The 14,713-nt window shown below is 48.3% G+C and overlaps 4 protein-coding genes across 4 annotated transcripts; all 4 read right to left on the bottom strand.

Annotated features, from left to right (window-relative positions):
- Nucleotides 1-133: 133 nt before the first annotated feature.
- Nucleotides 134-4,642, bottom strand: PHATRDRAFT_22629 (predicted protein; the record flags this gene model as incomplete). The annotated part of the gene is made up of 4 exons (XM_002183084.1): nucleotides 3,688-4,642; nucleotides 2,526-3,590; nucleotides 1,689-2,477; nucleotides 134-1,614 (listed from the first exon to the last, which is right to left on the bottom strand). Coding segments are annotated over exons 1-4 (4,101 nt in total), but the record flags the coding sequence as incomplete, so codon positions are not given.
- Nucleotides 4,643-5,453: 811 nt separating this feature from the next.
- On the bottom strand, nucleotides 5,454-8,633 carry PHATRDRAFT_15212 (predicted protein; the record flags this gene model as incomplete). Its single annotated transcript, XM_002183083.1, has 4 exons — nucleotides 5,454-6,021; nucleotides 6,098-6,141; nucleotides 6,226-6,241; nucleotides 7,837-8,633. Coding segments are annotated over 4 exons (1,425 nt in total), but the record flags the coding sequence as incomplete, so codon positions are not given.
- Nucleotides 8,634-11,275: 2,642 nt separating this feature from the next.
- Nucleotides 11,276-12,618, bottom strand: PHATRDRAFT_48668 (predicted protein). The gene has a single exon (XM_002183082.1). The coding sequence runs from the start codon at nucleotides 12,454-12,456 to the stop codon at nucleotides 11,392-11,394; it is 1,065 nt and encodes a 354-aa protein (XP_002183118.1). The 5' UTR covers nucleotides 12,457-12,618; the 3' UTR covers nucleotides 11,276-11,391.
- Nucleotides 12,619-13,065: 447 nt separating this feature from the next.
- Nucleotides 13,066-14,476, bottom strand: PHATRDRAFT_48667 (predicted protein). Its single transcript, XM_002183081.1, has 2 exons — nucleotides 14,064-14,476; nucleotides 13,066-13,980 (listed from the first exon to the last, which is right to left on the bottom strand). Exons 1-2 carry the CDS (start codon nucleotides 14,426-14,428, stop codon nucleotides 13,224-13,226), a joined length of 1,122 nt encoding a protein of 373 aa, XP_002183117.1. The 5' UTR covers nucleotides 14,429-14,476; the 3' UTR covers nucleotides 13,066-13,223.
- Nucleotides 14,477-14,713: the final 237 nt, after the last annotated feature.

The raw sequence follows: 14,713 nt of genomic DNA, 5'->3' as shown, positions 1-14,713 counted from the left end.
AACGGCCGCCGAAGAAAAAGTCCACGTAACTTTCCATCGTTCCAGTGCACGGTGGTGCGTCTATAGCGGTCGCGTTGCAACCCAAATGAAAGAAAAACGGTGATTCGGGTTCCGCCGCAACGGCGTAGTCCAAGTCTTTGAATTGCGTCGTGACGATGCCTTCGAAGGCAAAGCGACCCGGAGCCGTCCAGTACCCCAACTGGAACGGACCGGAAAAGTACTGCGGACGAACCACCAGGCCAGAAAAGAACACGTTGTAGCCGATGAGAGCCCCCACCAAGGCACCCGCCGTGGGTATATCCTTGACTAAGCAAATAAAGGCTTGTCCAAAGTAAGTGTATGTCGCGACGTTCAGACCGAAAAAGAGAAAAAAGTACAACCACTTGTCGGCGGTGCCGAAAAGCCCAACCAAACTGTAGTAGACAGCACTGAAAATAGCGGACACCGTTATAATGTACGGTAATTCACCCAAGGTTACCGCCAAGGTCACAGAGTTGTGGGACAACATACCCGAAGCCCGATGCTTGTAAAAGACGTCCCGGATCTGTTTCATCACCGGAACCGACATGCTAATGGACACCACTCCAATTATGATGAGGGCCAGAAATATTGTGGAAAGAACCCCGTCTACCTGATACTGACGAAACACTTTGTTCGTGCTTTTCGAGCGTACGAACACAGTGCCGATCAGTAGCGAGTAGAATATAGCAATCATTAGTCGAGCCAAGTTGTACGAGGGAGATCTCATCATGATTCGAAAAATACGGCGCATCATCAAAGTGTGCTGGGTCTGATTGCTAGAGGCAAATATGTGTTCGTAGACAATCTTCTTGGAATCGTCCGGCGATTCTTTCAACGCAGCCAGCGATTCTTTGAGAGTAGCGAATTGTCTGGATTGTTCGAAAGCTTCCTTCCAGTCGAAATCATTCGCCTCGCGGGTGTACGCACGGAGCATCCACGCCGCTGGATTCTCACCGTATTGGATCGGATCTGCACCGTTTGATTCAAAGTATTCCACAAGCTCGCAGCTCTCTTTCCCAAGTTCGCCGAAAAATACAACCTCCCCACCCCGCTGCAAAAGCAGTAAATCATCAAACATTTCAAACACTGCAGAACTGGGTTGGTGAATTGTGGAAACCACCGTGCGACCAGTATCGGCAATTCTCTTCATTGCACGCATAATTACGAGAGCGCCCCGTGCGTCCAAGCCAGATGTCGGTTCGTCCAGAAAGATCACCGAGGGCGAAGCAGCTAACTCCACCGCGATGGCCAGGCGCTTTCGCTGTTCGAATGAAAGTCCGCCTTCCTCGTAGCTTCCAACTTGAAGGTGCGAAATGTTGGTCAGCTCCATGGCGTCCAGAACATAGTCAACAAACTTCATACGACCTGCGTCTGTCCCAGTAACTGGATTGTTTCGGCTTAGCCGAAGTCGGGCCGAAAATACGACTGTTTCCCTTACAGTCAGTTCAGCTTGCTGCACATCAAACTGTTCTACATACCCGGAACTGCGGAGGAAAGAAGTTCTTTCTTGCGGGAATCCATTCATGCGGACATCCCCGGAAAGGGTGCCAGAGGTTTTGCGCAATGCAATCACGTCCATCAAAGTGGTTTTCCCTGACACCATCGGCAGAGAAAAACTGTTAATGCAGAGTCTACCAGAATTTACCACTAAATAGGTGCCAACGTACCAGCACCGCTGCTACCCATCAACGCAACGAGACGCCCTGACCGAAAAATGCCGTTGACTTTGTTCAATAGACGCAAGCTACCGTCACCTGTTGAAGGCTTCACCTCATAAGTCATATCCTCGAAAGCTAAATCAACTGGAGTAAAGGGGAGGTTGAAATCCTCGAGGATTTTTGGTTGCGATTCTTGTGAGAGCGGCATCGGGCTCCCTGCCTTTTTTGGTTCTATTCGAACCACACGAAGCACCAGTGCGAGAAGTGCATTCCAAAAAACAACGTAGCCAAAAAGGAAGACGAACGTATATCCTATCCAGTCACGAGATGTCTCGAAGCCCCGAGATCTCAGAACACTGAGGCTAATATCATCGGGGTACTTTTGACTTGTAAATTCGTTGATCAAGACAGCTTGTAGCGCCCAAGCCATGGGATTAAGGTATCGAATCCATGTAAAATACCATGGGATCTCGGTCGGATATACAATAAAACCACCGAACAGCGAGAAAACTAAAACCAGAAAAGTCCCAAAGCTCAAAACGTTCTGCTTGTTCGGAAGAATCTGAGCAATGATACCGTACATAATCTTCAAGGTGAACGTGTAACTCAGGACAACGGCAAGATAGATGAAGAAGCTTTTAGCGGACGCATCAAGCCCAACCATCCAGTAAACCGGAATGCCAAAGGCCACAATTTCTATTGCGCGTTGTGGCAACGTGGAAATAGTGCGGCCAATGGCAAAAGCTGCCGTTTGATAGAAGTTGGCGTCTGCATGCTTATAGTGAATCGGACGTCCATCTATGTCGTCTGGGGTTGACGTTGTCGTGCCCAACAATATATGAAGACATGTCATAAAGAGAGCAGAGAAAACTCCGTCCACCACTTCTTGCAGCGCCTGGGCGTCCGCCTCCCCCGATATAAAGCCATTTCTTAGGTCTCTGGGGAGATTTGCTTGTCCAAAAAGAATGCCCCCGGTAGCAACGGCCATCCCCATGTTCTCGAATGTCTTACCGATAATAAAGCCCTTGTCACGCCACCACAACAACAGGTGGCGATTGAAGTTGAGCTGGAAGGATCGAATCCATGAGTTTTGAAAGCTGTTCCGAAAGCGCTCAGGAATATTGGTGTGGACGCCAGACACTTTTGGGTGAGTGCCACCTGTCGTTTCTATGTCATTGCCTTTCGCGAGTAGCCAGTCATGTGGCGAAGGATTTTCAAGCAAACTCTCAATTCGTTTTCCATGATCACTGGATGCAAATGCAGTAGCAAACTGTTCAGAGCTCAAGTGTTGAGTGTAGGACGATCGGTCGGGGTCGAACAAGAGCGCTCCATCCGGTGTTGTCACGGACTGCAAAAAGTCAGCTGCGTCCACTGTCGCGGGGAGAGCATAACCCAGCGAATCAAAATACCCAATGACATCACTGATCGGGCCTGCGTAAACGCAATTGCCTTCTGAAAGAACAATTACCTCATCAAACAAGGCAAATGTTTCCGGTCCCGGTTGTAAGAGCGATACAACACGAGTAGTTTTGGCCGCCTTGCTAAAATCAACGATGGACTTGCAAATATCGTACGTCACTGCCGCGTCAAGACCGGTCGAAATTTCGTCAGCACAAGCGACCGGGGTATCTCCTTGCATCATTTCGCCAATCGTTACGCGACGGCGCTGTCCTCCCGATACACCACGAACCTCCGAGTTCCCTACAAAGGTGTCTTGTACATGGCCTAGCCCGAGACCAGCAATTGTTAGGTTTTCAGTCTTGGTACCGTCAGGGGAGGGAACTTTACATGGTGAAGCTTCCGTCGGATCACCATTGCGTGACCGAAATGCAAAATCGAACGTCTCCTTGACGGTCAAGTAGGGTGCGTGCACGTCAAGCTGCCCGACGAAAGAAACAACATTGGGCAACACTAACCTCGAGTCGTCCTTCATGTAAAATGTGCAATGAGTGGATGATGTAAGAAACAAGGCAACCTATTCAGAATCTGTTCCCTTTGGGAGTTCAACCTACCTCGATTGCAATACCGTTGTATTCGATACGCCCGGATCGATGAGGCTTGCTCTTAATGGGTTCACCGTGTAGATCTACGGTATGCGGAAGGCGTCCAGAAATGGCCTTGAGCAAGGTTGTTTTCCCGGACTGTGGCGGTCCCAAGACGAGATATGTCTTACCTGGTTGAAAAATTAGGTTCACGTTCTGCAAGATGGGCTTTTTCGTGTAGGGTAGGAATAGATCCGAGGCTTGCCGGGCCACATACTTGCGTTGTACTTCGTCGTGTGGACGACAAGCTAAATTGCGCAACCGCGCAAAGAACTCGTACGTAAAGTAGCAAAGAGACTGATTTAATACGGTTTGCTTGGTAGGCGCATCCGTCTGGACCGCCACGAAGTAACACAGGTCCTTTATTTTGACCTGCACCAGTTGCTTGGGATCCGTCACTGCTTGTACCGAAACTCTATGAAGCATTTGTCGACGTCGTCTAGGACTGTCGTCTGGATCAAATTCTCCTTCCAAACGCGGATCGTTCGTGATAGGTTCCGCTGGATCTTCAAAATCGGGTGCCTCGTCGTCGATCAGGGCTTCTTCGTCATAGTGTTCGCCGAGCACAAAACGAAGCTCCGAATGACGCTTCTGAATAATGCTCCGCATGTAAGAAGGTCGACCTTGTCGACTCGAAGTTACGGGCGTGACGATGTCAATGGAGGCCTGAGAGGAGCACGGAATGCTCGAGACTTCTTTCTCGCTTTGAGTGTCATTTTGAAAAGTCGCCATTTATCAGGTTCCGTCTAGGCAAGCGTCGACCTTTCCCGATCCCTGGGAGATCCACGGTCGCCAGTGAGCTTCTTCTTTTCTTTTCACTATGTCTTCGCACAAAATGGATGAAATCCAATACGGACGAATTATGGGGAAGCTGCCTAGAATCACAAGGTTTCCAGCTGTGTCATAGAGAAAATCAAAATTTGCTTTGCAACCACTGTGCGGTCTTATTCGTAACGACATGGCGTTAGAGTCGAGAACTTACTCTTCAGCAGAGTTGTGACTGAACTTTTCAGATCAATCCATTGACTGTGAAAGAGCAGGCGCCTAATACCACAAACTCCAAGTTGGCTCTCTCTAACTGTAAGGGTGAGGAGAAAGCGCCTTCGCCAACAAATGACGGTCCACCCGGGTACCAAGATAAATTCAATATCCATTTACAATATGGAACGACTTTTCCAATGAGTTTATTTTCCTTGAAAGTAAATCGATTAATGCAAGTGCTGTAGTCGATGAGAGTACCGACATCCTGATGCGCCCGAAATGGACGCAGCTACGTAAAGCATGATTAACTTACAGGTATGTACATAAGTTGACATTTCTTGCTTCCTATCCATGGCTCTGTAACCCCTGATTAATATAAATTAAAGAAAATGGTTTCGAAAATAAAAGGGTTCAGAACCAATTCTAGTCTTTCTCTAGCACACTGTGGTCGTCTACCTATTTGCGGGACTTAATCACCTAACGCAATAAACACATCTTCAAGCGTCGATTGAGACAACAAAAACTGGTTGATGCAACCTTCGGAAGCACTTTCGCTGCTGTACAGCGCAGCAAAGACGCGCCGCAAATCCAAGTCCCTAGGTAGCTGGATGTGAAGCGTCTTGGCCTGTACCATCCCTACCTTGGCGTCAGCATGCAACTGTGCTTTGACGTACTTCATTGCGTGCTCCCGGTTGTCTAGGGTGTTGTGTATCAAGTTTGCCTGCAACATATATCCCGACCCAAAACGATCTTTCAAAGTTTGCTGTGTGCCAACAACCGCCAATTTCCCTTTCTTCATTATCGCGATCCGATTGCATAACGTATCGGCCTCGATCATCATATGTGTTGTAATAATTATAGAGCGCTCGGGGGTCGCAAACGAATGTATAAGCCCCCATATGGAATTGCGCGTCGACGGATCGAGACCAGTAGACGGTTCATCTAGAAGCAATACATCGGGAGCACCCACGAGCGAAATGGCAATCGACAGACGTCGACGCATGCCTCCGCTCAGTTGTCCAACATGGCGATGAAAAACTTCCGGAGCACCTAATCCGACTGCATTTGCAACCCTCATGGCGATGTCTCTCACTTCCTTCCGTGGCAATCCCTTGAGTCGCGCGAAGAATACCAGATGGTGCTCGACTGTGTAACGATCCCACACAACATCAAACTGTGGGCAGTTCCCTAAATGTTCGAAAACTCGGCGTTGCTCTGCATTGACGTTATAACCAGCGACCAACGCGACTCCGTCAGTCGCGTCATGGGCTGTTGAAAGAATTTTCAGCGCCGTTGTTTTCCCAGCACCATTTTTGCCCCTACATGAGAGACAGAACAATCGTGTTATTTTTGTTTGTTTTGTTTTAGCGACGAAAAAACAAAGATGACACTTACAGTAGTCCAATAACTTGTCCTTTTGGAACATGAAGATCAAGTTCCTTCAACCCCACTTATCAAGTTCCTTCAACCCCACTTTGGGAGGCAAGCGGCCAAGCGATGGGTAGACTTTGCTGAGCTTGTACATCAGTACAGGCGAAACTTGGTCGTGCTCTATGCTGTTGCTGCTGACACACATCTTCTCGTTGGTGTCAAGAAGGAAGTTCTTCATCATTCCACGAACAACAGCGCGTTCCTTCGAAACTTCCTCATTTTCTTCGGTATCATCTACTATCGTTATTTGCGATTGCTTCGTCAAAGAGCAAGATGACGCCAGTACTAGGAATTCTTTTAATCGCAAAACAATTTTGACTGGGAACGCGAATGTGAAAACCATGGCCAGCCCAAGAATAGTCAGTAAAATTGACCCCAAAAGCATGTATAGCATGGTTTTGACATAAAATTCATAGGCCAGTGGAAAAAGGCAGGTGTCTCCGTCACAGCTTGCATCGCCTCCAATACTAGGAAGGAAAACTTCGTCCAAGTATGCAGGTGGATCCGAAATGAATCTGACTTTACCAATCATACTCATACTGAGTGCTTGAAAAAGCCCGAGCTGAGGTATCATAGACGTCGGCAATGGAGCGCAAAAGGTCTGCTCCAAAGCTAAGCTACGACCCACACAATTGAGAAAAGCCGTCCCAATTTCATCCACGGTGAATGTGTTTTCACACTGGTTTGTTGGGTCCAACTCAAGTACACAATTACTAACACCTTCACTATTGGTGTCGTATGTTTTCAGGAGAAATACAAATGGTATCGCGCTGAGACCAAGGATGACGAATGTTACTGTAACGAGAGCCAACCGGTTTCCTGGGAGGTATGCGCTTGAGAAGACTGCTCCGGGAAATGATATGGCGAAGAGAGCAACCGAGCCAAATAACCAACCGTATCCAGCCGGAATTCGAATTGCAGACAGTTGCACTGATTGCTCCATGTAGACTCCACCGTCAAAATTCCACACAGGCGTTTCGAAGATCTCGCGACGCGAACCGAAGCCCGGCAATCCGCAATTCCAATCGTCCGGTGTGCAAATATGGGGTTCCCGAAATAGTGGTGTTGCGAACAAAGCGGTAAGGACAATCAGACCATAGAAGAACATGACCGCGAAAGAATGAACTGCTGTGCTCAGTATGAATGCTTGGGGTGTTAAGCTTTGCGTGCGCACGAGGTGCCACAAACCAAGGGCCCGATCTGAATACAAAGGTGTCAAACAGACAACTAGCATGAGAGACAGAATCATCACTGGAACAGGCAAAAGGTAAAGAGGTTCTTGTGCTCTACCAATAGCCAGACCCGATACAATCGAAATGATTGTCATGACAGCTACAAAAATCCAATTTCCTCTTGAAGCCTGACCTGTCCAGCTTCTTCCAAAAGAATGAATGAGTAAAGCCTCAATCTGGCCCAATACATTCACCCTGGGTGTCGCGGATGAGACATCATTGATGCTTCTGATGACCACTTCTTCTGCCATCCTTTGAGATTCTAACCCCTGAGGCATCGTATCGCCGGGGAAAGTACTTGGAAAAGTTCCGCTGTTATTCTGCGCGACTTGAGTACTGCTTTGTATCTCGTTTTCTTCCACTACGGACTGATTCTGTTCCGTCAACCCGTGAGTGACCGCTAGGAAAACTTCCTCCAGGCAGCTATTTGAAAAGCCGTACTCGGAGACACCAGACTCATCACTTTCCAACCACGCCACAAACTCGGTTAGCGTATCAACATCCACGCCTTCTTCTCCATCGGTCTTGCTGACCCGTCGAATGTTTGCAGACAGGTTTCCTGCGCTACCTGCCGTAAGCGTGAAAAATTCTTTGTACTGAGCAAAGCGATCACGAATCGAAGACTCTGTTGTGCTGACGAGCTCCGGCTCGACAAGGACAGAAAACTGGAGAGCCGATCCATGCTCTGCCTTGAGTTCTAGTGGGGTGCCGACCGCAGCAAATTTTCCCTTTCGCATAATAGCAACTGTGTCTGCCAACAGGTCGGCTTCTTCCATAGCGTGTGTAGTCAACAGGATGACTCGACCTTCTTTAACAGAATCAATGTGGCGCCAGACGAAGCGGCGACTGACAGGATCCATTCCAGTGGTTGGCTCATCCAATATAATTAGAGGACGGCCACCAATCGTTGCCAGCGCAAGAGACAATCGGCGTTTCATGCCACCGGAATAGCTTGCGCTATAGTGATCTTGAACTGATTGTAGATCGACACTTTCAAGCCATTCCTGCACAACCGAGGGAATGTTCTTCAGAGGCACGCCCCGTAGTCCAGCGTAAAGTTCAAGATGTTCCTTGGCTGTAAGATTTGGGTAGAGGTAATCGTCTTGACGGCATATTCCGACGAGGTTGCGTACAGCACATGTTTCATTCGTCACGGAATGACCAAAGACCTTTACGTCTCCGCTAGTTGGACGAAATTCACACGAGATCAGGTTGCTTAAAGTCGACTTCCCAGCTCCGTTGTGCCCTTCACACGAAAGAAAGAACATGTGTGAGAAAGGTTGGAGTGAAAAGGGTGCCGGCGCAATCCTTCTATCACATACCAAGCAGGGCAGTGACTTCACCGCGCGCAAGTGTCAGGGAGACATCATCTAATGCGTCAACATTGCCAAGTTTCATTCGGACACCGTTAACCGAGACGCAGTTGTCGAGGTCAGGCCCTTCTGTCCCACTTTCTGCATCTGCGACAGGGGCCCTTTCGGAGCTTGTTGAGTTATTGCTGGTCTCTATCCAGTAGCTAGGAATCAATGGAAAGAACCATGGCCGGCGCGCCCCATTTCCACTTGGAAATATTTGGGCCACGTAGCATGCAACAAATGCATAGACAAATACCAGTATAGTAAGATAGCCAAAGTACCCGTTAGCGGAAGGGGACCCCGTCAGCGGGACTGGCTGGATAGCGTAATCGCAAAAAACGTATTTGCATAATCCAGGTGTGTCTTGTGGAGGGCATGTCACCATGGACTCCCCAGTTGTTGACAGTGAGTCAACTGGGCCGTTCCCTGTGTCGTATTCCCTTGACGTCCTGAGCGTAACGCCCTGATACCAAAGACTGGAACCGTTAGAACTACCTTTTGAGAAAGGATATCCGGGCAGTGATTTGAGAGCCAACTCTTCAGCTCCCATTTTGGCTTCATTGAAAGAAAACTTTCGGTCCGGCATTGCCGTGTATCCTTTAAGGGAAGTATTGAAACAGGTAAGCGTACGTCCTGGTGGAGGATAGTGTTCCAATGCATATTCAATGATAAGAAAATGTCTTACCGAGAATATTTCCCCAGACACTGTAAAAATGAAAATAGGGGAATAGGAACAAAATACCAAGTCCAAACTTTTGGTCTCTGTTCCATAAAGTAGTTCCATACCCAGCTGCCACCGAACAACCGAAAAAGTAGTCATCTGGCGTTAGCATGGCCTGTTCCTCTTCTGTCATAAATCGACCATACTCCGGTACCATGATGGGCCTGTCGCAGCTATACGTTACGGATGAGTTAAAGGTGTATTCAGTCTGTAGCCCAGTGGAGTTCTGTGCAGCCCAGAAAATACCGGTCGGGAGTCCATAGAAACCCGACAAAGACTGAGTCGCATCGGGAACCCAGGAGTTCACGGAAATGGCAATCAACGGAACAAACGGAGCAAGGATCATGACAGCAATCATCAGCGTTGCCAATACTTTACGTAGGTTTAACGTTGCGAGGAAGAACGACGCCGGAATCAAGGTTTCCTGCAAGCAAAATATGCTCGCAAAGACGAGTCCGAAATCAACATGTTGAAACACGTGAATAGGCAAAGCCGAAGCAACAATACCCGCCAAGATTGCACTGAGAAGGCTGAGAAACGAAAACGCCGCAAACCAGGACGCCCAGTAAACGGAATCGCGCAATCCCAGGAGACGCAAAACACCCAACAGCTTGGTTTGCATCTCGTTCTGGACAACAATATAGACCGAGATCGCCTGAAGCATGGGTCCGATGGTCATGATGGAAACAGGTCCTCCACTTGACCAGTTGTGATTCAAAGTCAAAGGCGCCTTAAATAGTTCATCGTAAGACAAGCTCTCGAGATATTCAGCCTCTACGCTTCCGCAATCCGTCAAGGGCAAAGACTTATCAATGTCTTTGCCTGGCAAAGCGGCGAGACCAACGAATATCGCCGGACTTGCGAGGTAAAGAAAGACGATCACAGGACGGCGGGAAAGTAATAGAAAATTCTTGCGTAGCACGTAGCGAAACTGATGCAACCAAGGCACGACATTGACATGAACCGACGTACAAGCAGGAGTTTTGGAAGAACGTTTCCTTGAGTCTTCGTGGAGACGATTATTGCCGTCTTCTTCTGTAACGGGGACTTCCATAGCCTCCGCTAATGGTACCGGAGCACAATTTTCCATTGGCGATGTCCGTCTTTGAACTGCCTTGGTCACTGTTGACTGTGAATCCTTCCTTTAAGCAATACGGACAATCATCCCAACACCTTCGACTGCTCCCACGTAAAAGGGTCCTCCTGCGCGACGGAGTCGTGTTGAAATTGAAATACACTGGCTCGAAACTGCCTCGGAATGTTATACCTGTCCACCGGTAATAATCCCGTACACGAGCATGAAGAGACCGGTATAGAAACGTGTCGCAGGCCACGGATTCACAGTGTAACAAAAGCCAGTTACTTTAATTGTAAATATCTATAGTTTTCAAGCGACTTCCGGCGCAGAGGCTGAACATCGTGACGTCAAATAACAGTAATATGTGCTATCGACACGATCTGTACCGTACGTAAAGCATGGCATCAAAATCAAGGTATTGGCATCAATTCCGTTGCCTTTTTACGAATTGGTCGTACAAGGTGACAGCTAGGAGATCAATGAGTTAGCTCATAGTGAAATGTTGAAGACAAAGTTGCTTCTAGATCTCTGATGTGAAGTATATAGGACACCTTTGTGATACGCTTAACATTCTCTACGAGCAGCTGATACTCGCAAGGGCCCAAATTTGTGAATGGTTCCTTGCAAGGAAGCGAATATGAGGTCCTTTCCTGGTCTAGAACCAGACGCTGCATGCAATATAGGGCATGTGGAACAGCAAGGCCACTACAAAAGAGGAATGAGTATAGAGTGAAGCCTTCAAATCCGTCTGCAGCTAACTTTTGTCCAGGGCTTTTTAGTTTTTATTGTATTGCATTAAACTTTCACCAGAGATTGACTTTTCGGGCATAAAGCCAGTTGGCCCATGCCTTTTTCCTTACTCTTACGCGACTTTAGTTCGCGAAAATACCGTTGTCCTCGGTTACACCATTGCCCAGCGCGTCATCTTCGTTCCCGTCCTTGCCATGTATTAAACCGAGAGCAAGCTGACAAGAAATTCCCGTGAGAATACCTAGCTTTTGTTTGTGCGGGACGGTCGGCATCCAAACCCAGACGAGCATAAGAAAGCCTACAAAAAATCCCAGCATAAAGCCCCAAATGAAGTCACGATCGGTTCCAACCGCGCTAGTTCCACCAGAGCCACCACCAGGGCGCTGAAACAGATCGCTCGAAGCTGCGGCCCTACGAAGGCTGTGATATTGCGACCAGCCCGCGAGATTAAGACGAAATTCTGACGCTGGTCCTTGTGTTGCCATCCAAACGTCTTCTTGGCGAAGTCGACGGCGGACCCCATCCGATTCGTGTGAAGCGGCAGCGGCTGCCGCTTCGGGATGTGTACGAATCCACTCTTCGACGGAACGGTTGAAATATACCCGCAACGCGCGAATTTCGTGTCGCGACAAGCCCGAGGCCCGCAGTCGATCAAAGCCCAAACGCTCCGAGCCTTGCTCTTCATCGTCTTCCTCGCTTTCTTCCGGATCAGCATCTCCGGGGTGATTCCGGATTGCTCTTCCATCTGCTCCAATGCCTGTACCCCGTAGTCGCCTTGAGAGTACCTGGCCAGTCTGCAGCAGTGCCTGCGGTCCTTTCTGGGAACTCTTGGTGATCACGGCGTGAACCACATCCAAGTCTTCAACTTTGAGATCAGCCAAAGTGGCTGTTTCCGGAGCCAGCAATCGGCCTTTACAGATCAGTCGCACGTAGCTGTTGTCGTTGCTGGAAAGAAATTCCGGCTTGACTTGTTCCAAGACCGCCGTTTGAAGAGAGGCGATGGTAGCACCACGGGAAATGTGCACCGTCGCGTCCTTGGCACTTTTGATTCGAATTTCCAACACGTCCTCTTCGGAACGGCTGCTACTCGGGCCCTCTTTCAACAGATTTTGGTCCTCATCGTAGCCGTCGTCGTTTTCAGCTATAACGAGACCTTTCCTGCGGGAGTCCATCAAGTTGCTGAGCATGCTTCCCGCAAATTTTCCGAACGGGTCGTATCGTTGTCAAATATACTTGATCTCCGATCTCTCTGGCTACGGGCGAACGCTACTGACTCGGAGACAAACCGTGCACTAGCTCTGGGAGGGGAGCAAGGGAACATACTCCAACACGGGTAGAAATCAAAACCGCGAAGGAAGTCACCTTTTGCTGATGCCGTTGAACCCGGGTTCGCGGGCCTCCTTCGAAGTCCCACCAATATTTCGACCTCTCTCGATCGTTGCTATGTATGTCTTTTCCGATAGCACTTTTCAGCGTGTATTTATATAAGGCCTTTCGTCGCGTGGTTGTACAAAAGTTGACTCTGTCAGACACTTTTCATGCAATAAGAATAGTCACACCTCAGCGTGCGAAACTCAAAGAGTGGTCATCAAAGCCAGCTACGAAAGCCTTTCCAGCAAGGCCTTTCCTTCGAACGTGGCAGCGATTGACTGTGAACCATGTAAAGATCTCAAACATCTCTTGTCATTTGTTACCATTCGAAGCCTTTCGTAATTTTCCACGCTCGTTTATCCTAACTACCGCATTGCCGCAGGATGCATCTAGTCGAAGCAACACGGAACAATACAAAAAGGGATGGAACAATGTACACGTTTTATGTAATTGCATATAGTAAAATTTCTGGCGGGCGGGCAGGCGAGCGATCGTGCAGTCGGCGTAAAATAAAGTAGACAATGTCAAAATGGCGGAGGGTGCCCTATTCTGCACGTTGCAAAACAGAAAACCGATCAAAAGATTACCAAATAACTTCAATCGGAGTGTCGTCAAAAGCATCCATTTCCCACAATTCGCTGTAGGCTTCTTGGTTGGATAGTGGAGATTCCAAATCCACAGGAGTGAATTGTAGGCCTTCAAAGAAACAAATCTTGGGCGATTCGCTTGTTGTTTTGGTATCCTTTATCGGTTTGAGGTATCTTTGAGAAAAATTAGCAGAATTTTGCGTAGTAGCCATTGAATTCACGAGAACTGGGGGGCAAGCCAAAGGAGATACCAATAACAGCAAAGACTGATCGGAAAGACAATGGCGGACTGACTCAACGGGACATCCTTGCGTTGTGGACGGCGAATGTGTCGTACTTGCATGAATTGTATTCGTACTTTTTACCGGATAAGGTGGAAAAATGTGGTGAGGTTCCAGCAATTCGATGGCTTGCTTCACTTCTTTGTCACTTCCACAATGCGTGTGAGGAAATTTTGTCTCTACCATTGGGGGAAAATCTTTTTCGTCGTGTGTACGAGGTCCAACTTCAGGCTCATCACAAGGCGGCATTTGATAAAAATTCGGCTCGTTACTATTCGGAGAGGGTGTCGAATGTCGGATACCGTTGGTCTTGACTCGGACTCGAAGCATGAACTTGCTCATTTCAGGTCGTCCTCGCAGGAGGAATTCATGGTAGTACGCGCCACGATCGGGACCCGCAGATAGACGCATGAAACCGTACAAGTTCAACTGACGTTGAAACGAAGTAAGCTTGCTTTGGCGAAAGTCATATCTGTTTTTAGTAAAGCGGACGATCATTGCGTGAGGCTTCTAGTCTTGAAGGTTTCACGCAAGCGACCACATAGAAAAACATACCTTGGTAATACGTCGTCAACGAATCGGTCTGGGTTGTGAATGCTAAAACAGCGGCCATGACTGGCCCAAGAAATAACGTCGTCCAATCCTGCGGCTTTTACATGGTCAAGCATGACTGACAGTTTGACGGGGAAGGGCAACGCAACACCGCCCCGCGGTCCACGGCGTTTACTTTTGGGAGATTGGATGATCTGCTTCGCCTGGTCGGTAGAGAGCTTGGCGTAGTCCTTGTAGCCGCCGTATGACACGGGGAAGCCCTTCGAGGATCGCGACTTGGCCACTTTGGAGCGTCGCTGCTTGACGTAACTACAGTCTTCTTCTTCGTCGCTGCTGACTTGGTTTAATATTTGGGCACCCATCGTCATATTCGGTGAAATTGAGTGTTGGGAGAAGGCTGCAGATGTGGTACAGAACGCAGTCAATTTGGAATTGTGTCGACCAAAAATCGAGTGATACGTAGGAAGGGTGAGGATCCCGCGACTGCACGTCGACAAGGTCAACATTCTGGAACGAATCTGTCGTCTCGCAGGCTATAAAAGCTCGGGAAGATTGACAATTGTTTCAAATTCGTTTCTGAGGTTTAAGAAAGTATGGCTTAGATTTATAAGTAGCTTCATTATTCCGTCATAAAGTACGTATTTTATTTTCGA

Source organism: Phaeodactylum tricornutum, chromosome 18, assembly GCF_000150955.2.
Source record: "Phaeodactylum tricornutum CCAP 1055/1 chromosome 18, whole genome shotgun sequence".
Classification (NCBI taxonomy): Eukaryota; Bacillariophyta; class Bacillariophyceae; order Surirellales; family Neidiaceae; genus Phaeodactylum; species Phaeodactylum tricornutum.
This window is presented reverse-complemented; position numbering and strand designations above follow the sequence as displayed.